The sequence below is a fragment of the Syngnathus floridae genome, chromosome 4 (genome assembly GCF_059516105.1).
Source record: "Syngnathus floridae isolate MCC-2025c chromosome 4, RoL_Sflo_1.0, whole genome shotgun sequence".
Taxonomy (NCBI): Eukaryota; Metazoa; Chordata; class Actinopteri; order Syngnathiformes; family Syngnathidae; genus Syngnathus; species Syngnathus floridae.
This window is the reverse complement of record NC_142416.1, coordinates 21,230,058-21,248,755: the sequence shown is the minus strand read 5'-3', so window position 1 is coordinate 21,248,755 and position 18,698 is coordinate 21,230,058. Positions and strand designations below refer to the sequence as shown.

The following is an 18,698-nucleotide window of genomic DNA, read 5'->3' as shown; positions in this document are numbered from 1 at the left end:
CCTTTTGTGACCACCTTTTTTTTTTTATTTGTCATGTGAATTTCAATTCTGCTCTCATAATTTTAGACCATTTCTTGGAGGGGGGGGGGGGGGGGGCAATTCTAACGTGTGGTCACAGTCATTATTTCTGTCCTTCCCGCAAAATCAAGTTCGGTTCGACACTGTTGTCCCGTCAGCCACGTCAGAAAAGAATGAACGATGACCGTCTGTCTGCCGAAAGGCGCCAACGTGTCCAGCACCGGAGTGCGGATGCCAAGCTAACAGGCGGCCTGCGCCCACTTTGCCACATTTGTCGGCGGGCTAGGATCCCCCCGACAGCGGCGGGCTGGCCACGGCCTCATCATGCCCGACGCCTCGGTATCGCGTGGCCTCCTCTGGAGACAGCGAAGGCTGGAAGTCACGCAGCGCCACGCCAAAGTCCGCCATGGTGAGGCGCAGCGGCGACTCCTCAGAGTCCAAACCTTGACAAAACGGGAAGGAAGGCGGCAGCGGCTGCGGGTGAGGCTTAGCTACGAGCGATGCAAAGCGCCCACCGGCCGCTCCTACCCACCGCGATGGATGGCGTCCACCTTCCTCTTGACGGCGGCCGTCATGGCGTCCGAGCACAGCGCGTACAGGTCGGCGCCGCTGGTGCGGGCGGGGCAACGCTCCAACACCTGCTGCGGGTCCACCGAGGCGTCCAGGTGGAAGCTGGGGGCGAGCCAGCCGGTCAAAGCCGCGCCCCGGCGTCCCCGTGTTGGCACTCTTACCTGCGGAGGACGGCGCGGAGCACTTGCAGCTGGGAGGCCCGGTCGGCGTTGATCCCCACGTAGACCAGCTTGTCAAACCTGAACGCAACGCAGGGCTACACTTTAAAACGGGGACGGCACCAATATCGGCCATTCTTTGCAGAGGATCAAGATGGGAGGGAGGGAGGGAGGGAGTACGCTTTGATTGGCGTGTCTGCGTGTGCTGCAGCACCACTTGTGTTCAAGTAGGAGAAGCTTCCCAAAGCGCAGCTATCCATGCTAATCTTCAGCTTGTCAACATCATTAGCTTCAAGTCAGTCCTCGCCTCGGGCAAAGGCCATGTCGACACGTGCGTCACCCTCCTTCTCTTCTCAAGTGTGAACCCTGACCTTCCGGGCCTGAGCAGGGACCGATCGAGCAGGTCGGGTCGGTTGGTGGCGCCGATGACAAATACTCGGCTGGAGGCGTTCAGAGCGTCCAGCTCGGCGAGCAGCTGAGACACCACCCTGATGGGTCGGAGGGAGAAGTTAGTCCCCGGCCTTAGAACAGCCGCATTAGCGTCAGCACACTCTCTCTCTCTCTCTCTCACCTGTCCATCACCCCGCCGGAGTCTCCGCTGCGCCCCCTGCTGGGTGCCAGAGAGTCCAGTTCATCAAAGAAGACCACGCAGGGCGCTGCCGAGCGGGCTCTCTGAAACGCTGAACGCAAAGTGTCGTCAAGGTAATGCGGGCGACTAGCTTGTTAGCATTTGGAGGGGGGGGGTGCACCGGCTCACCTTCTCGGACGTTCTCCTCGCTCTGACCCACGTACATGTTGAGCAGCTCCGGACCTTTCACGCTGGAAAGACACATCGGAAGAAATGGAAGGTGAAGTCCAAACATAAATAAGTGCAAAGTTTGCATTAGTGCAGAGTTTGCGGGCGCTCTGACCTGAGGAAGGTCATGGAGCATTCGGTGGCCACGGCCTTGGCCAGCAGAGTCTTGCCCGTGCCCGGAGGCCCGTAGAGCAGAACGCCGGTGCGACTCAGCCTGAGGGACGAGAGCTGCGGGCACCGTAGAGGAAGCTGGACCGTGTCCAGGATGTCCTTCTTCACCTGCTCCAGGCCGCCCACATCCTCCCAGCGCACGGACGGAATCTGGCCACACGCACATGTTGTCGTTTGGTCGGGCGGGGCGAAGCGTCAGAGATCCCGTGTGGCCGGAACGTGAAGAAGGCTCTTAGCACGGGACGGCCCTCACCCTGGGGGCGCCAGCGGCCTCTGACTGGGCGTCCCGCAAGGTCTGCAGAGCCGACAGGAAGTCCCGCTGCCGGACGTTCACGCCGCTGGAGCACAAGTCCTCCTGGCGCAGGGCGGGACTGAAATAGATGCGGACGGACTCTAAATAGGGCCGCTGACGTTGGCCGGTCGGTCGGACGTCACGGGAGCGAGGCTCACCGAGCCAGGAGCAGCCGTCTGCATGCCGCACGGCCGGCCTCCACCAGCAGGGCGCGCAAGTCGCCCAAGGCCAAACCCTACAGGCACACAAACAATGCTAAATGGTCAACAGACTGAGCGCACTCGCTCAATCATCAATCGTCCTGCGCGCAAGGTCTTGGGCCAAAGCTCCACTGCACGATGGAACGGGCTTACGCGCGCGTGAGGTGCGGGTATTGTTGATGTCCACTGGGGGTCGCCGTTAACAGCCTCACTGTGTGCACTGACCAATGCCTGGCCCGGACGTTGGCGTTCATGCAGACATGCGGGGCGTAGCAAAGTGACATACAGCCGTGACTTTGGCGAGCGTCTCCAGGTCGACGTCGCGTTCGAGGCCAACGTCCCCACTCAGCTGCGTTAGAATTGCCCGGCGCCCGCCCTCGGCGGGGCTCTCCAACGCCACCCGGTGGACAAACGCAGACGCGACGCCGGCGGGCAGCCCACGAGCTTCGCGGACGGTCGCCACCACCGCCACCCTGGAGGGAACACGGCAGGTCGGCGCCGCGCTCCGCTAATGTAGCTCACGAGCGTTGCGTGTGCGTGCGTCACCTGTCGGGGGCACTACGGAGCAGGTGGCAGAGGGCCGCCTGGACGCGGGAGTCATCGGCGCCCCCGCGAGTCTGCAAGAGGAGCTGCAGGTTCTTCAGCAAAAGGACGCAAGGCTGAAAGGTGTCGGCCCGCTCGAACAAGGAAGTCAGCCGCGCCTCCGTAGCGGCGGGCGTGTCGCCGCACACGCCGACGCAGTCCACCTGCGAGTGGCATTGCGGTGGTCAGCGCTCGTCAGCGCTCGTCAGCACTCGTGGGGTCGCTGGCTCGGCGAGCGGCGGAGATCGCACCCTGATCAGCTGGAGGTGCAGTCTGGAACTGGACGCCGCCACCGCTGTTGCTTTGCCGCTTCCCGCCGGCCCGTGGACCAGGAGCCTGCGCGCCGGGAGGGAGCCGCTGAAAGGGCAGCCACGTCACACCGTCAGCTCAGACGACCACATCCGCCCAACAGCCCCCCCGGGGGACCGCACCTGTGTCGGTGCGGGCCGAGGATACGTCCGATGGCGTCCACCGCGCGCTCGAGACCCGGAGGGGATGGGCCGCTCCACGGCGCCGCGCTGCGGGGCGCCGAGACATTGACCGGCGGCCCCTGGAGGCATCCCACGAGTCAGACGTGAGCTTAAAGAAGGCTAGAAGGTTTAAAGGTCACCGTGAAGAGGGACGTGTGCGTTCTGTCGGCCAGATAAAGCCCATCCCCTTCTTCTTCCGTCTGGTCAGCAGGACACACCCGCTGCACCAAAAACAACAGTGCCCGGCACCTGAGTTGGGTCAAAAGTCAAAGGGTTAAGGGTCCACCAGTCACACACCAGTCAAGCGCTCTCCGTCACCTCTGGCCGTCCTCCAGCAGGTCCGGGTGGTTGCGGGCAGGAACCAGAAGAACGTCCCCCGGCGCCACCAGCCTGCACCCGCCACATCACATCGGTCCAGCAACAACTTTCCGCCCGTGACCTCACACCAGAAACCGGGCGGCGACCCACCTGGGGACGGCAAAGTGCGCGGCCAGCAGGTCGTCGTAGCGACTCGGCAGCCGCTCGGCCGGGGCCGCCACCGGCCGCAGGTGAAGCTCGCCGGCCGGCGGCGGCGCCGAGCCGCGGGAAGTCTCGGAGCCGCCGGGGCCATCCCGGGACGGCGGTTGCCGACGCCGCCTCTGAAACCCAACAAGCACGCTCGACCGTACGTGACGGATGCCGCCCGCGTGTGTGCGCTTGGCGCGAGTACCTTGAGCCGGATGCGGCAGGCGGCGCCCACGCTTTGCCGTCCTCCCGTCAGGTTGAACCACAACGTCTCCGACACACAGGCGCCGTCGCCCGCCTGGTCCGAGCGGATGGCGACGAGGACGGCCGCTCGCCATCTGTCCGCCGGGCCCGTCGACCGCAGCTCCACCCACTCGCCGTCAAACAGCCCCAGCTTGAGCAGCGTGCGCCCGCCAACGTAAAGACTGCCGTCCGGGTCGGCATCGCCGCGGCCGTCGTCGTCTGCCTCCAGCCACCGCCTCACGTCCGTCACGCGCACGTCCAGCCGCCGCTCGGGCTCCTCCGGGACGCCGCTGAGCCCCAGACGCCGGTCCAGGAGCGAGCAGTCCCCTCCCAGGCGGGCGGCGCGGTGAGCAAAGTCCGAAGCGCACAGGCGGAGCTCCCTCGAGGGCGGGCCCGGCCCGGCCGCGTCCGGCCGGTCGGCCAGAATCACGGCGGTACGGGGCGTGACGCGACCCTGCGTGACCGGGCCGCACGACAGCACCAGCACGTCGGGTATCTGTGCAAAAAGAAGAGATGAACCAACCGCTCGGTGAATGGTGTCCAAATTGACACTGCCTTCCAGTTGAGTGCAAAATCCTTTTCACGGCAGAGACCGACCGACCGACCGACCGACCGACCGACCGACCGACCGGGCAGCTTTTGGTGCCAGAAGCTCAAGTCGGACGATTGGGACAAAGACTTTGACGGGAACCGCCGAGGGCTCTCAAAACAACAGCTCTGGCGTCCCTTCACTCATATATTCTGGCTCAAACGGAAAAGGCAGAGCAGAAGAGAGGAGAGGAGCTAGCAGCTCATGGCCGCTCACAGTTGCCTGCGGCTACCCGCAATGCATTGCCAGCAAAACAAAAACTCGGGCCACATAGGTGTGCAAATCAAATTTTTACGACATGCATTCAACTGGAAATCATTTTCTAAAATGTTCCCTCATCAATAGGCAGATTATCTCGAGCAGTCGGCAGTCAGTGTTTCGCACAGTTCAATGGGGACAGAAGGTCAAGGTTGTCTGTCCACTTTCCACAAAATATCATCCCAAAGAGAAGAGCACAATTTGTGAAGCTATACTTTTCTTTCTCGAGCGACATTTGTGAGGAGGCTGATGTGGGGCGCTCACCTGTCCCGGCTGGTCCCCGAGCAGCGGCTCTCCTCGCCGGGCCAGCAGACAGCTTTCATCCCGGCAGAGCTCCAGCAGCTTCGCGGCGAGCCCGTCGGCGTCGTCCCGCGCCATAGAGCGTCCTCCGCGGACACCCAGCACCACCTCGTCCAAGTTTACGGGCAGCACTGGCCACGCAATGCCGCGGATCCCCGCCGTCGGGAAGCCGCGGAGCCGCAGCAAGAAGCCGCTGGCAAAGAGCCTCACCGAGCCCGGCCGCGGCGGGGGAGAGGCGGCCGCGGCTCGGCCGAAGCCCGCCGCCGCCGCCGCCTCTTCACCGTTGAGCGCCCGAAGACGAAGCAGGACGGCGGGCTGGCGAGGGCTCGAAGGCAGCCGTCTCGGAGTGAACAGGACGGTCGGGGGCCCCGCGTGGTCGCGAAAAAGGCTACGTAGGTGCCATTCGGTGCCGAGCACGTCCAGGAGACTCGCGTGGTCAGGAAAAGGCTCCAGCCTCAATAACTCCACCTGCGCGGCCATCTTGCTCCAACTTTCACATCGTGACGTCTCGCCTTCCGCCCAATAGAAGACGAGCTTTTTCCTTACGTCAGAGCCGCCACGAGTCCGTCATTCTCCTGCCCGCTTCCACTTTATTTATTTTTTTCAATTTCATATTACGACTCGCTGAATTTCCAAGTAACTTTCATGTGGGGGTTTTGTTACAATTTGTAACAAACATTTGCAACAAAATCAACACATTCGACAGCCCCTCCCAACCCAGAAAGACAACCCGAACGTTTTTGTGTTTTTTTTCCCCTTCAGGTATTTCCCACCCCAAATTATATTAGCTGGTTCCGCTTGTATGACTGTTCTACCTGTCAACTGGGCTCTTGGGGCGCTGCTGCTGCTTCTGCTGCTGCTGCTTCTGCTTCTGCTTCTGCTTCTGCTTCTGCTTCTGCTTCTGCTTCTGCTTCTGCTTCTGCTTCTGCTTCTGCTTCTGCTTCTGCTTCTGCTTCTGCTGTTGCAGCGAACGCGTTTCCGTGACTGATGAAGGCGCGGCCGAACGGACCGACGGTGCGCATGCGCGGTGCTGATGATGCTGGAAGATGAAGATGGAGCTCAGGAGGCAAGGGTGACGATGATGTTTGCTGGTTCGGAGCAGTCCGGACGGGAAACAACAAGAAGGTCAGACGAACAACAACTCAAATTCCGATGTGTGTGTGTGCGCGCGCGCGCGCGTGTTTTGCTTATTGGCCTGAACGTGCACGTAAAGGCAACAACAACGACTCGTTGGTCGTTTGGAAGCAGGCCGAGGAGGCAGCATGAGGCGTTCAGGTGCCGCTCGATTGCGCGGGACAAGGGAGCCCCCTGATGGCGCCTGACTTACCCGCTCCGCTGCCAGCAGCAACCGCAATCACCCCCCCCCCCCTCCCAAAAAAACCTGGCCGAAAACCCTGTCACTCCCTGTCAAAACAAGTTTGAGGTGCTTTGGTTCACCTCGAGACAACGGCAGTGTGTGAAAGGACCAACATTTACGTAGGATGGGACAGCAAGAATTTAAAGTGGACAGAACTTGGTTCAAATATTATATTTGATCAGAATCTGTGGCTGGCACGAATGCCAATTATTTGTGTTCATTTATTTGTCTGGGTGCAGTGGAGCCCCGGTGTTTCTGTGGGCGTGTTGTTGGAGGAAAACGTTCTGGAGCAGAGCAGTGGCGACGGGCTGTCTTTTTTTTTTTTTTTTTCCTCAAGCATTATTATTGTGAAAGGGGGTAGCGGAAGCTGTTGCGGCGCTCGTCAGGTGACTTGACGCTGGTGTTGCTGGGCTGCAGTGCGGACAAAACGCTGATGCGGTTCTGCGGTTCTGAATTGGTGCACATTCCGCGCCTCTCCCAGCAGAACCACGGACCGCTCGCACATTCTGGTTCCGGTCCACCCGGACCAGAACCGGGAGCGCAATTGTGCGTACCGCCGTCACACCGAGCCGGGTCGGGCCGTGCCGGGTCCGCTGCGCGAGCGGAACCGAGCTGTGGGTGGGGGTTCTTCTCTCGTGAATTCCTAATGAAGACTCCCAAGAGGCGGAAGCGGAGGAGCGCCAGGTAGGTTGAAGCGCCGCAGCCGGCGCTGCGGGGGTTCTACCGCCGGGACGGGCGGTGCCGGTCAACGGCATGTTTCATTCATGAGTCGGGTCAGGCCGGGCCACATTTATCGAGCGGCGGATGCGTGGCTGCGCGTGCGCAGTGAGGCCGCATGACTGTGCAGTGGGTTTGCGTGCGAGTTTGGACTTGACGGCCGTCGATGGCGCGAGCAACTGCGTTGACGGACGGACGGACGATGATGATGATGATGATGATGATGTTCTGAGCCCAGTGGCAATTTCCTTTGTATGCGCGGTGCCGCCTGAGAGAGGGAAGGTCACGGGCATTTTCAGCCGAGCTGCTCGTGTGCGGAGACTTCTCCGGATTCGGGACATTTTTGTGTGGGCCGTAGATGACGAAATGACCGAGTGGCTGGCTGGCTGGCGGTTGTACGTTGAGAAACATCAACGCCTGGACTTTATTCTCACCCCGTTTGGTCAAGTGCGAGCCTCTCGCTTTTATGCACAATCATGACGCGCATCTGTTTGGAGAGACAAGATCCACGTGGGCAAGTCATGTTGGCTGGCGTGTCGACGGGAAGGCACCGCTGTGGCATCGAAACAATCATTGTGTTGGCTTTTTATTGACATTTCAGACCAAAGTCCCGACTTAGCTCCTCACCAAGTGAATCCAAGTGTACGTTCCACATTGCGTGGCCACACCGAGCTAGCTAACAGTGTTCATTGAGCAATCACAGCTAACAACCTCGCATCTCTCCCCGAAAGAGCATTCCGTTCCATCGCCATAGCACCGTTTTAGAATGGAAGAATCGGGTCGGACTCCGTTCGGTGCCATTACCGGTGTGGCTTTTGTCACGTTCGCCGATACGCAAGGACGCGGCAACTCATTCACAGCAATTGAATAGGTACTGGACACGTGGCCCTCATTGGCCGTCACGTCTTGGCGGGCCCCGGTTAACCGCCATCTTTTTGGTTCGTAGGCCGTCCGAGGAATTGTTGTGAGCTGGCGCTCAGAACGATGGTGAGCTGGGAATGATGCCAAGTGGCTAGCTGGCTTCTGCACCCGCCCGCCCGCCCGCTCGCCCCCACCCTGACCGCCTTGCCCGCCCGCCCAAAGGGGGGGGGGGGGAAGAGGTGTCACGACCACAGAGTTCCTCCACGAGGACCCGCAAACGCACTTGGCTCAGGACGTCGGATCGGGTTGGACCGCGTTGGCTCGGGAGGGGCTCGGAGCAAGGCCCGCCGCTTGCGCCAATCTGGGCCGTTCTTTCCTTGCTTGATTGTCACAAAGGAGCGTTTGGACCGTGTTTTGTCCAGCGGCAGGCAGAATAATGACGTCCGGATCTACCAAATGTGGACGAAATTGCGCTCTTTGGCACAACTTTGTTTGACTTTGCTCCAATTGCTCCCATTTGAACAGCCGTTTCATTGCGGACAAAGCATCCAAAACATGTGGCGAGAGCGACTCGAGCCAGAGTCACCGTTTGAGTCAGTGGGGCCGAGCAAAGAAGCGCCTTTTCTTTGGCCGAAGGATACTCTGTGGTCCGGCCCTCTGCCGCCATTGGTCATCTGCTTGGCACAGATGCAGAGAAGCCTCGTCCCCGCCCCCGGCAGCGGCGCCGCCGCATGCGAGGCGCCCGAACCCAGCCGCGTGCTTGACGACCGATGCGTACGGCCGGCGGCAATGAGATGAGGGAGGCCTCCCTGGCTGGCGGGCGGGCTCCAGACTTTCAATTCTTTGCGGGGAATTGAAAGCGACAGTGTGGGGCGCCCCCTGGCCATGTTTTCTTATCAAAGGGGATTGATGTTTGCGCTTCCAACTCATTCGCAGAGGATCTCCATATCGTGACAGTCAACCCGAGCTAAGTCAGTGAGTACAAAGCCCCCCCCCCGCACCCCACCGTCCCCCCCCCCCCTCCCCCCCTGCATGCCGTGTTTTGATAAACGCAGGCGCTAAGTAGGCATAAGCAATTAGCGCAGTTACCAGCCGGCCGCTCGACTCGGACGGACGGCACTCGCCGGCCGGCTCCCGCGTTGAAAAGCCGCGCGGCGGGGTTGACTGTACGGTTTCGATTGGCCGCTTTAACTCCGACCGCAGCGCACGGCCCGCAATGCCCCGCCCCGCCCCGTAGCCGACGGAACCAGGTCTCGCCCTGTTAGCGGCTAACGCTGTCGCCCCGCAGATCAATGGCTCGTTCAAGCTGGGAGCTGCTCGCGTTCTTCACGGGTGGCAGATGCAGTGCCTAGGCCCCGCCCACCAGGACAACGCCAACATGAACGGGACGGCCGAGCAGGCCGACATCCTGCCGCCCAACTGCATGGTCAAGGACCGATGGAAAGTGGTCAGTGAGCGCAAATGGCGTCACACGCAAAAGGAAACCATCGGTGTCGTTAACGGGCGTCCGTTTTTGGCGGCGTGGTGGCAGCTGAAGAAGATCGGCGGCGGCGGTTTCGGCGAGATCTACGAGGCGCTGGATCTGTTGACTCGGGAGAACGTGGCCCTCAAGGTGGAGTCGGCCCAGCAGCCCAAACAGGTCCTCAAGATGGAGGTGGCCGTGCTCAAGAAGCTGCAGGGTGAGCTCCGGCATCATGCGCACGTGGGGGGAGGGGGGCTGGCTCACATCTCAAGGTTGTCCTTTGTGCGTGCCTATGCGCGCAGGTAAAAACCACGTGTGCAAATTCATCGGCTGCGGCAGGAACGATAAATTCAACTACGTGGTGATGCAGCTTCAGGTGAGAGGCTTTTAAGCCTAACCCTGACCTCGCTCATGAGCTCTCCCGTGCGCCGTCAGGGTCGCAACCTGGCCGACCTGCGGCGCAGCCAGCCTCGAGGGACCTTCACCATGAGCACCACGCTCAGGCTCGGCAAGCAGATCCTGGAGTCCATCGAAGCCATTCACTCGGTCGGATTCCTCCACCGGGACATCAAACCTGTAAAGGCCCGCCGTCGCGTGAGCACGTTAGCGCGGGATGTCCGTTGTGAGCGTTTGCTTCTTGTGCTGTGATGGGCGCAGTCCAACTTTGCAATGGGTCGCCTGCCGTCCACGTACAGGAAGTGCTACATGCTGGACTTTGGTCTGGCCCGCCAGTACACCAACACCACCGGCGAGGTCCGGCCGGTAAGACGCCGATGCAATGCTAACACTTGTTAGCTTTTCGCTAGCATGCTGACATGTTTGGGCTCGCGACGTGTGACTGACGGGTTTCCGTTGCCTCATTTTGGAATTCTTCTGACGACGACGACGACGACGATTGTTATTATGATTTGTGTCTTTTTCATTTTTGTTGCGCATGTGTGTTGAATGTGCTTTTTGTTTTTCTTCCAGTTGGTTCCTTTGGACTTTTGATTTTGACGTGCATGCCTTCATCATCCCCATGGTTACCGGAGATGTGAGTGGTTTCCATAGCAACAGAGGGAGGGAGGGGTGCAAGTGCATCACCCGTCACCTTTAGCTCAGTTAGTCAGTTGTCCATTTTGTGAAAAAGATCAGCTGAGTCAGCACTTCAAACAGCCGTAGCCTTCCCGTCGTCGCGAGGAGCTTTGCCGGCCAATGGGTGACGGCGCTTTTGTGTTCCAGCCCAGGACGGTGGCGGGTTTCCGCGGGACGGTCCGTTACGCTTCGGTCAACGCGCACAAAAACAAGGTGAGGGCTGATTTAGCGGCGAGCGGATGACGGGTGGCCTGACTGGCGTGTCTTGGCAGGAAATGGGTCGCCACGACGACCTGTGGTCGCTCTTCTACATGTTGGTGGAGTTTGCCGTCGGCCAGCTGCCTTGGAGGAAAATCAAAGACAAGGTGAGCTCAAAGCCATGGTGACAATTTGGAGTTTCAAAAATCCCGTAGCGGACCTTAGTCCAAACAAAAAAACGGTCCCGCTCCCATTCCGGAGTTCACGTTCCCATTGACTTTGAGCCCGTTTGGCTCCAAGCCTTTTGGTTTCCAGCCCAAATGCACGTCCGTTTGGTTTCGCTCTTTGTGGGTTTGCCATCTCACGCGGTCTCTGTGGTTTAGGAGCAAGTGGGTCAAATCAAAGAGCGTTACGACCACCGCATGCTGCTCAAACACATGCCGTCCGAGTTCAACGTCTTCCTGGACCACGTCCTCGCCCTCGACTACTACACCAAACCCGACTACCAGGTGAGCGGCCGGGCTGGGCCGGGGCGGGCCGGGGCGGGATTTGCGCAATGAGCATCCCATCAGCGGCTTCCCTCCAGTGGCTAGCGCTCCACTCGAGTACGCTTCTGTGCAGCTTCTGATGTCAGTGTTCGAGAGCAGCATGAAGGAACGGATCATCACGGAGAACGAGCCTTTCGATTGGGAGAAGGCGGGGAGCGACGTCACCGTGTCCACCAGCGCCTCCACCCAACCGCAGCACAACACGCGGCCCACCGCCGCCATGCTGGGGTAAGGCGAGCTGCCAGCGAGCTGCCAGTGAGCTGGCATCCGCGAGCGAGCTGCCAGCCGTGAGCTCGTTTCTGACCCGGGCCATCGCAGGGCCATCGTGACGCCGGTGCCCGGAGACCCCCAGCGCGAGAACACTGACGACGTCCTTCAGGACGAGCACCTGAGCGACCAGGAGAACGCTCCGCCCCCACCGGCCCGACCTCTTGGCGAGTCGCTCGGCCAGCGTGGCGGCGAGCCCGGCGAAGCCTGGGAGGACACTGACTTCAACCGCAACAGACTCAGGATCAGCTTGAACAAGGTCTGCTCTAAAGGCTCGCTGGGGTGGGCTGGGCTGGGCTAGGCTAGGCTAGGCTAGCATAAATCATCACGGTGTCCGTAGGAGGAAGAGGCCCCGGGGCACGCCGCCTGTCCGGTGTCGCCGGTTCGGGGCGGAGCTCCCGATTCACCGACGGGCCAGGGGCGGTCCTTACGATACCGCCGAGTCAACAGTCCCGAGTCGGAACGTCTGTCCGCCGCCGAGGGACGCGGGGACGCCTACGGACAGAGGTGATGGGTTTGCCTCCAGTGCTAATGCGCACGCACAGCACGCAGCTTGTTGAAGCGGGGTGCGGCCACACGTGTTTCAGGTCTCGTATGGACATGCTGGGCTCTCCTTCGCGCCACGTGTACTCGTCGCAGCCGGCGCAGATGCTGTCGGTGGACCCCGGTTGCCGTGGCGATCGGCAGGCCAGCGGCAGACAGGAAGTGTCGGCGGCGTCGGCCGACCAGGAGGCTCACAGCAACGCTTTCATCCGCTCCGTGCCGCTCGCCGAGGAAGAGGACTTTGACAGCAAGGAGTGGGTGATCATCGACAAGGAGGCGGAGCTTCGAGACTTCCACCCCACCACGTCGGGCACCACCGACGAGGAGCCCGAGGAGCTGCGCCCGCTGGAGGAGCAGGACGAGCGAAGGAAGACCAGGGCGGGGCCAGGTGAGCCGCTTTGGGCGGGCGGGCGCGTGCGTGCGTGCCTGCCCCGCTTACGTTTGTCGCGTTGCATTCAGACCCGGTGGTCCGCCCCAAGACGCAAGGCCGGGGATTGCTCATGCTCACCGAGGAGGAGGCGGCGGCGCGGAGGAGCTTTGGTGCCGGCGCCAGCCCCGCCCACTCGGCGTGTCACTCGCTGCCGTCGGCGCGCCCTCGGCGGAGAGAGTCGGAGCCCAACGGACCGCACCGGCCGGTAAGAAGGCCCTTTGATTGGGAGCTACTTTGCTTGAGTGCAAATTTGGTCCTCGGTCAGACCGACTTCACCTCTGGCCACGCTGTCAAGGTTTGCTTCTGTTTCAATCTGGTTAGCCGGCCACTTCTCTCGTCTCGTCCAGGCCTGTTCTCGTGCTTCTGGTTCTCTGCACGTTCTTGAAAGCTTTCGCGCCTCCCAACAGTTGAGGCTTCCCTTTGATTGCATTTCAAAGTGGAAAGGGTTGGCAAAATGGGTTGCGCCCGCCCAAGCCGGCGAGCCCTTTTTCAGCGTGCAGCACGCTGTATTGCTGACAGGTTGCACACAAGCGCCCGCCTGCACGCCCGCCCGCCCGCCCGAAGCTTTGACAACGGAAATGGCCGTCCACGTGGAAAGCGCGTCTTTAGAGCTCTGTCCAGGTCATGGGCCGGGCGGCTTTTGAGGCAAAGCGCACTTCAGGATGAAGTGATGGTCTCCCTCTTCCTCCTCCTCCTCCTCCTCCTCCTGGCCCTCCCATCTTGTGCGTTCCGCTCGTGGTCTTTGCGACGCTCAGGACAGGCTCCGCCCCCCTCGTCACCCTCAACCAATCAGCCGAAAGGCTTCCAATCAGCTGCGTCCCCGCCTGATTGGCTCAGGGAGGGGAAGGGGAGGAGCCGAGGACAGGAAGCCACGTCAAGGGCGTGTATTGGATTTGCCAAACAAAACAAAAGGCTTCCGCCGGCTAACCTCCTTCCCCTCTCTGTGATTGGTCTGTTTGCAGCCGGACGAGGACCGCCCCCAGCCGCGGCCCAATCAGCTCAGGCGCTTGGCCTCCTACATCTTCTCCTCGTCCACCCTGGAGACCGAGCACTACCCCCACGGGGGGGGCGCCGCCTTCATCCAGAGGAGCCGCTCGGCCGAGAGCAGCCCCGCCCACGCCGCCGCCGCCGCCGGATGGTGGCGGCGGCACGGTGGCGCGGCGGGTGCCGGCGGGCCCGGCGGCGGGCCCGGCGGCGGGGCCGCCAGCGCCGTCACCGGGCCCGCCCGCGCTAGACACTCGACGCTCAACGCGTCGCGTTCGCAGCTGCAGCACCTGTTCACCAAATTCATCAACAAGAAGAGCAGCTGAAAGGAACGGCGAAACCCGTCTGAAAGGAAGGGCGAAACACGTCTCGTCTCGCCTCGCCTCGCCTCGCCTCGCCTGCCTCGCCTCCCCCTCACCCATACACGCGCGCGCACACATAGCGCGACAGAAGCCGGTGCTGACGATGCAATAAACGAGTCCCGCAAACGTGTTGCACAAGCTCAACGCTCAGACAGGAAGTCCCTGTGAAGAGACAGGAAGTGGACCTTGTGGAGTCTTCCTGTGACTTTTTTGGGTGTTCCTCAGAGTGCGCTGGACCGGCCGGGAGTGAGCAAAACCACAAAACACGCCACTTGCACACGTATGCAAAGATGAAGCTCGAGGTTAAAGGACAAAGACACCCGTGACGTTGGCAGTTTGCATCTTTGGCGTTTTGTAGCAGAAACACTCCACTTTATTCTCATCCTTTTTGTATTTTTTTTCTTTTTTAAACGATTCCTGCTTCAGTCGGGACGGGAGTGACACGAGCATGCTAGTGTGTGGCTGCTGGCACGGTCGCAGGAGACTTTGCGCTCACTCGTGCTAAAGCTAGCGTGTGGTCATTGGAACGCGTGAGCGAGCGAGCGAGCGAGCGAGCGTTCGTTCGGTTTGTCACTGCTGCACTTTATCGCCGTCGTCATCCGCACGGACGCAATAATGCTACAGCGCATGTACGTACGTGAGTCACGCTGTGACTGTTGGAGCTCCTGGCCATTCACCGATCTGGAAACGGGGCTTCCGTATATCTGGATCTCTCTCTATATATCCCAAACACGTTTCGTTCCACATTTTTAAGGGCTAAACTGGGTGAATATGCACCACTTCCTGTTTGCGTTTTCGCCGCCGCCGCCGCTTCACTTTGCTAATATAGAATGTATAAGCTCAAATAGGCTAGCTGCTACTTTTACGTTGCACGCGCAGAGCCACGCGCCACATGGCGAAGGAGGCGGAGTTACGTGACGTTAAGACGCTGCTAACACTACAAAGTGCCGCTACTCCCTCCCTCCCGCCCGCCCTCCCTCACTCACTCACTCACTCACTCACTCACTCACTCGCATGCTTCCAGCAGAGCCGCAACGTGCTTTGTTCCCATGCCCGCTTAGCACTCGACTGTTTGCGTGGTGAAAGTCAGCAATGTTTTGCAAAGTCAAATGTGACATTCCCATCGTATTCCAAACATACCTCAAGTAGAGCAATGATCCTAGCGGGAGACATTATTTACCTTCTTCCATCCATCCATCCATCCATCCATCCATCCATCCATCCATCCATCCATCCATCCATCCATCCATCCATCCATCCATCCATCCATCCATCCATCCACCCATCCATCTATTTCTCTCGATTGCTTTGGGATTACAGGGTGATGAAATACAAGCAATGTGTGTTTTTGCACTACGTTAGCCCAAGAGCAAGAAGGAATCTAAAAGGTGAACTCCATAGCTAGCTAGCTAGCTAGCCAGTTAGGCGAACACTCATTAGCATTCATTAGCTAAGCACCGTATCCAAATGCTCACATTATCAAGTTGCTGTAGCATTCAAATGGGAAGCGTTTCCAATCGTCACGGACGCCTGGATTGGTAGGCCAAATATGTCATCGCCGTCCGTTTAATGAAGGATGACTCCAAACGGTTCGCAAATGGCACTTTTGCGTAAAGCATCCCAATGAATCATCAGTGGAGTGCGCAAGCATGGGATTCATTTCTCGAGGGATTCTTTTTTTGGAGCGAGTGGGCGGGCCACATGCTATTAGCGCAAGCTATGGCGTTTTGGGTGACCGCCTTTCATTCATGGCCTTCGCGGCTCAAAGCGGCCCATGGCTCCGCCGTGACTTGGCTTGACTTCCAAATGACTTGCTCATAATTCGGCTCCAACAGATGCCAGCCGGGCGGGCGGGCGGGCGGGCGGACGGCCGGCCGGCCGGTGCTCGTTCCCACCCACCGTCGATCCCCTTTCTCGACCAACCGGTCGGTCGGTCGGTGATGGCTTTGGCCCAATTTGATCGGGTGTTAGCGCTCGGCTAACACGGGCAAATTCTCTTTTGATTCTTGAGCCCACTTGAAGGAGCCAAGCAATGAGCAGCTCTGAATTGTCCGGCGTGTCCCTTTTTCTCTCTCCACCCATGTTTCTTTCATTTGGTAAAAACAAACGTCACGAGCTTCGGCCTGCTCTTTTTCAAGCTACGCTGCCGGGATCAAGTAGTCGAATGTCTTTTGTTTTGCAATAAAATGTAATAACTGGGAAGAATTGTTTTTTTTTTTTCCTTCCTACCAAAGCCAAGCATGAACTTTTGTATACCCACGTCGTAGAAAGCAGTTGACCTCTCCGAGCATGCAAACCAGGATGGAGATGACCGACACGTAGTATGTTGATGAAGAGAACTGCAATTTGCATTTTTGTGCCTTTTTTATTGCTTTGTCAAGTCATCAGACAATCCTGAGCAGCTGGTGTACCAAGAGAATCGCATTAAAACAAAAGATTTGGTGGGGGGGAAAATGACCACACGTCTGCTGGGCTCTTTTTTCTTCTCCTTCTGTATACGTGCGCCGCCCTTTTGTGTTGCGCCAACTGCAAAAGCTCAAAAGATGGGTGCAGAAAGGCCACGTGCTCAAACAGCCTGAGGCCAGGCCAGGCCAGGCCACAACTTTCCTCTTTGGTCCTAATGGCAGCCGCCGCGTGTGTCTTTCAGGTGGCCGCCTCGGCCGTGGCCTCCTCGCCGCCGGCCTCACCCGTGGCCTCCTCCTCGCCGCCAGCCTCGCCCGACTACCGCACCAAAGGCGACGGCGACGAGCGCGAGCGCTTCCACATCTTGCCCAAGCTGCAGGCCAAGCGCGGCGACTTCCTGACGGTGATGCTGACGGGGAGTCTCCCACAGCGGCGCGCCTTCGCCGCCACGGCCAGCGACGAGGCCCCGCAGGAACCCGGCGGCCCCAAAGACGACGACGTGACCAAGAGCCAGTCCGACAGCGAAGCCAGTCCCAAGAGCTCCGAGCGCAGCCAGGACGCCGCGCCTTCCACGCTCATGGCCGAGGACCAGCGCGGCGCCAGGGAGCACCCTTCTGAGGCCGACCCCGACCTGGAGGACGCCTCCAAGACCTTGGTCCTCTTCTCCCCGGGTGACACTCGCAAGTCCCCCTCAGGGGAGCAGGCGGCCGAGGGCGAATTGTCCACCCCTTCCGGAGCCATCCCCCGCCAGGAACGGGACTCCGAGATGGCTCGCCCGTCGGAGACGGCTCGCCTGTCTCCCGCCGCTCTGCGACTGGACCCGCGGCCGCCCACCCCTGTCGCGCCAGCGTCGCCCCCCTTTACCAAAGTGGAGCGTACCTTTGTCCACATAGCAGAGACCTCCCACCTGAATATCATGTCTTCCAACGGGCACTCCGCTCGGGAGACGGAAGGCCCGGGACCCGAGCCTCCGGTCCGAGATGCTTCGGAGCCGTCTGAGGGCCGTCCGGCCGAGACGAGCGTCTTTTCATCGGAACCTCCGCATTCGGCCGAGCCTCTGCGCCAAAAATCATCCAAGGAGGAAGCCTCTCCGACGCGCACCAAAGCAGAACCTCCTGTGGCCCTTGAGAGCAAAATCAGGAGCAGAATTCCTCTTCTGATCTCAGAGTCCGAGGTGCGGCGCTCCCCGTCGGCCCGGGCTCTCCGACTTCAGCGACATGGCGACGTGGACTCGCCCCGGGTGCTGGTGCGGAGGCAACAGAGTCGCTGGATGCGGAGGCGCCTCTGCTCCGGGACCTCGTCCTCGTTGTCCTCGGGGGACGGCGAGTATCGCGGGCCCTCGGAAAGCCTGTCTGCCGCCGGATCGGAGGAGGACACGCGCGCCTCGGACCGAGCGGAGAGGAACTCCGGCGTCACCCGCTCAGACCGGCGGGACCGGGTGGGGTCCGGGAGCCGGATCCCGAGGCCTATCGGAAGACCTCCCGGGAAAGCGCCCGCCGCTCAGTCTCCTCTGGTGTCGTCGTCTGCGTCATCTTCCACTCCCAGGTTGAGTCTTGTTCTTCCAAAGATTCTGCAGTCGTCCCTGTCTTGATTGTGCTTTTGTGTCCGCAGGAAGCAAAGGAGTCAACCAAAGTCTGCAGCCAGATCGTCGTCTGCGTGCCCACGCACGGCCGGCGCTGCCTGCGTCCAGTCCGGCAGCCCTGGTGCGCCCCTGCGAGTCCTCTCGGGGTCCCGCCGCAGCCTTAGCTCGACCCACTGCAGGACCGACAGCCCGTCCCCCCTGAGAGGGCCGCCGCTGTCTGTCCGCGCCCCGACCGTGCCCGTGCTGCCGCCCAGGAATCTGGCGGCGGCGGCGGCCATGCGGCGCAGCGCCTCGCAAGAGCCGGCGTCGTCGGGTGGCGTCGCCTCCGCCAGGTGGTCCCGCTTCAAAACGCCAGTCAAAGGCAGTTCCAGGGAGAAGGCCCTGTCCGCTAGATAATACTAAGATCTCCACTTTCTGTTTGCCCTGTGGACTTTCTGAACTTCTCTGGCGGTGGCTGACTCAGCATGCTTCAATCCCCACGAATGCTGTAAATAATCCGTCATATTTATCCAATCATTAATCAATCCATTTCCCTTGAGACGACTGTGGCTCTTCTTTCTGCCAACCGTGCAGGCAGCCGTGCAGGCAGCCGTGCAGGCAGACGCAACGCAGATACTACGTAGCGGCCCAGTACGTGGCCGTCGACCTTGGTGTAGGCGCTGGGCTGGTGGGTGGGATTGTTGTGGCCTTCCACCCCTTCTTGGCGTACGTTGCTTGGCGACCGGTTCATGGACGGTTTGAGTGAAGGGCTTGGACGAG

General features: G+C 60.3%; 2 protein-coding genes across 3 annotated transcripts; one reads left to right on the top strand and one right to left on the bottom strand.

Moving 5' to 3' along the window:
* Positions 1–5: 5 nt before the first annotated feature.
* Positions 6–6,140, bottom strand: pex6 (peroxisomal biogenesis factor 6). 2 transcript variants are annotated; one of them, XM_088374345.1, is made up of 18 exons: positions 5,116–6,135; positions 3,967–4,500; positions 3,726–3,895; positions 3,576–3,647; positions 3,398–3,506; positions 3,219–3,337; positions 3,039–3,144; positions 2,752–2,951; positions 2,492–2,678; positions 2,164–2,240; positions 1,967–2,084; positions 1,658–1,863; positions 1,504–1,565; positions 1,318–1,426; positions 1,118–1,234; positions 750–827; positions 551–690; positions 6–461 (listed from the first exon to the last, which is right to left on the bottom strand). In XM_088374345.1, the coding sequence occupies exons 1-18, from the start codon at positions 5,629–5,631 to the stop codon at positions 301–303; spliced, it is 3,081 nt and encodes a 1,026-aa protein (XP_088230471.1). In that variant the 5' UTR covers positions 5,632–6,135; the 3' UTR covers positions 6–300. The 2 variants fall into 2 exon arrangements, 1 of the variants encoding a protein (XP_088230471.1); XR_015858108.1 differs by lacking the exon at positions 6–461 and having other exon boundaries at positions 634–690; positions 1,054–1,234; positions 5,116–6,140.
* ttbk1a (tau tubulin kinase 1a) lies at positions 5,944–18,477 on the top strand. The gene is made up of 16 exons (XM_088374343.1): positions 5,944–6,276; positions 9,375–9,533; positions 9,618–9,765; positions 9,851–9,924; positions 9,984–10,124; positions 10,206–10,310; positions 10,770–10,835; positions 10,895–10,987; positions 11,204–11,329; positions 11,442–11,596; positions 11,687–11,894; positions 11,976–12,142; positions 12,223–12,566; positions 12,638–12,813; positions 16,602–17,902; positions 17,969–18,477. The coding sequence occupies exons 2-16, from the start codon at positions 9,426–9,428 to the stop codon at positions 18,333–18,335; spliced, it is 3,579 nt and encodes a 1,192-aa protein (XP_088230469.1). The 5' UTR covers positions 5,944–6,276; positions 9,375–9,425; the 3' UTR covers positions 18,336–18,477.
* Positions 18,478–18,698: the final 221 nt, after the last annotated feature.

Bases quoted from the DNA above. Each gene is read 5' to 3' on its own strand.
- pex6 (XM_088374345.1), bottom strand. From the start codon at position 5,631: ATGGCCGCGCAGGTGGAGTTATTGAGGCTGGAGCCTTTTCCTGACCAC. The intron at 4,501-5,115 runs GTGAGCGCCCCA...CTTTTTGCACAG, and splicing joins TCGGGGACCAGCCGGGACAG to ATACCCGACGTGCTGGTGCT. The intron at 1,235-1,317 runs GTGAGAGAGAGA...CCGACCCATCAG, and splicing joins TCCGGCGGGGTGATGGACAG to GGTGGTGTCTCAGCTGCTCG.
- ttbk1a (XM_088374343.1), top strand. From the start codon at position 9,426: ATGCAGTGCCTAGGCCCCGCCCACCAGGACAACGCCAACATGAACGGG. The intron at 9,925-9,983 runs GTGAGAGGCTTT...GTGCGCCGTCAG, and splicing joins ACGTGGTGATGCAGCTTCAG to GGTCGCAACCTGGCCGACCT. The intron at 17,903-17,968 runs GTTGAGTCTTGT...TTGTGTCCGCAG, and splicing joins GCGTCATCTTCCACTCCCAG to GAAGCAAAGGAGTCAACCAA.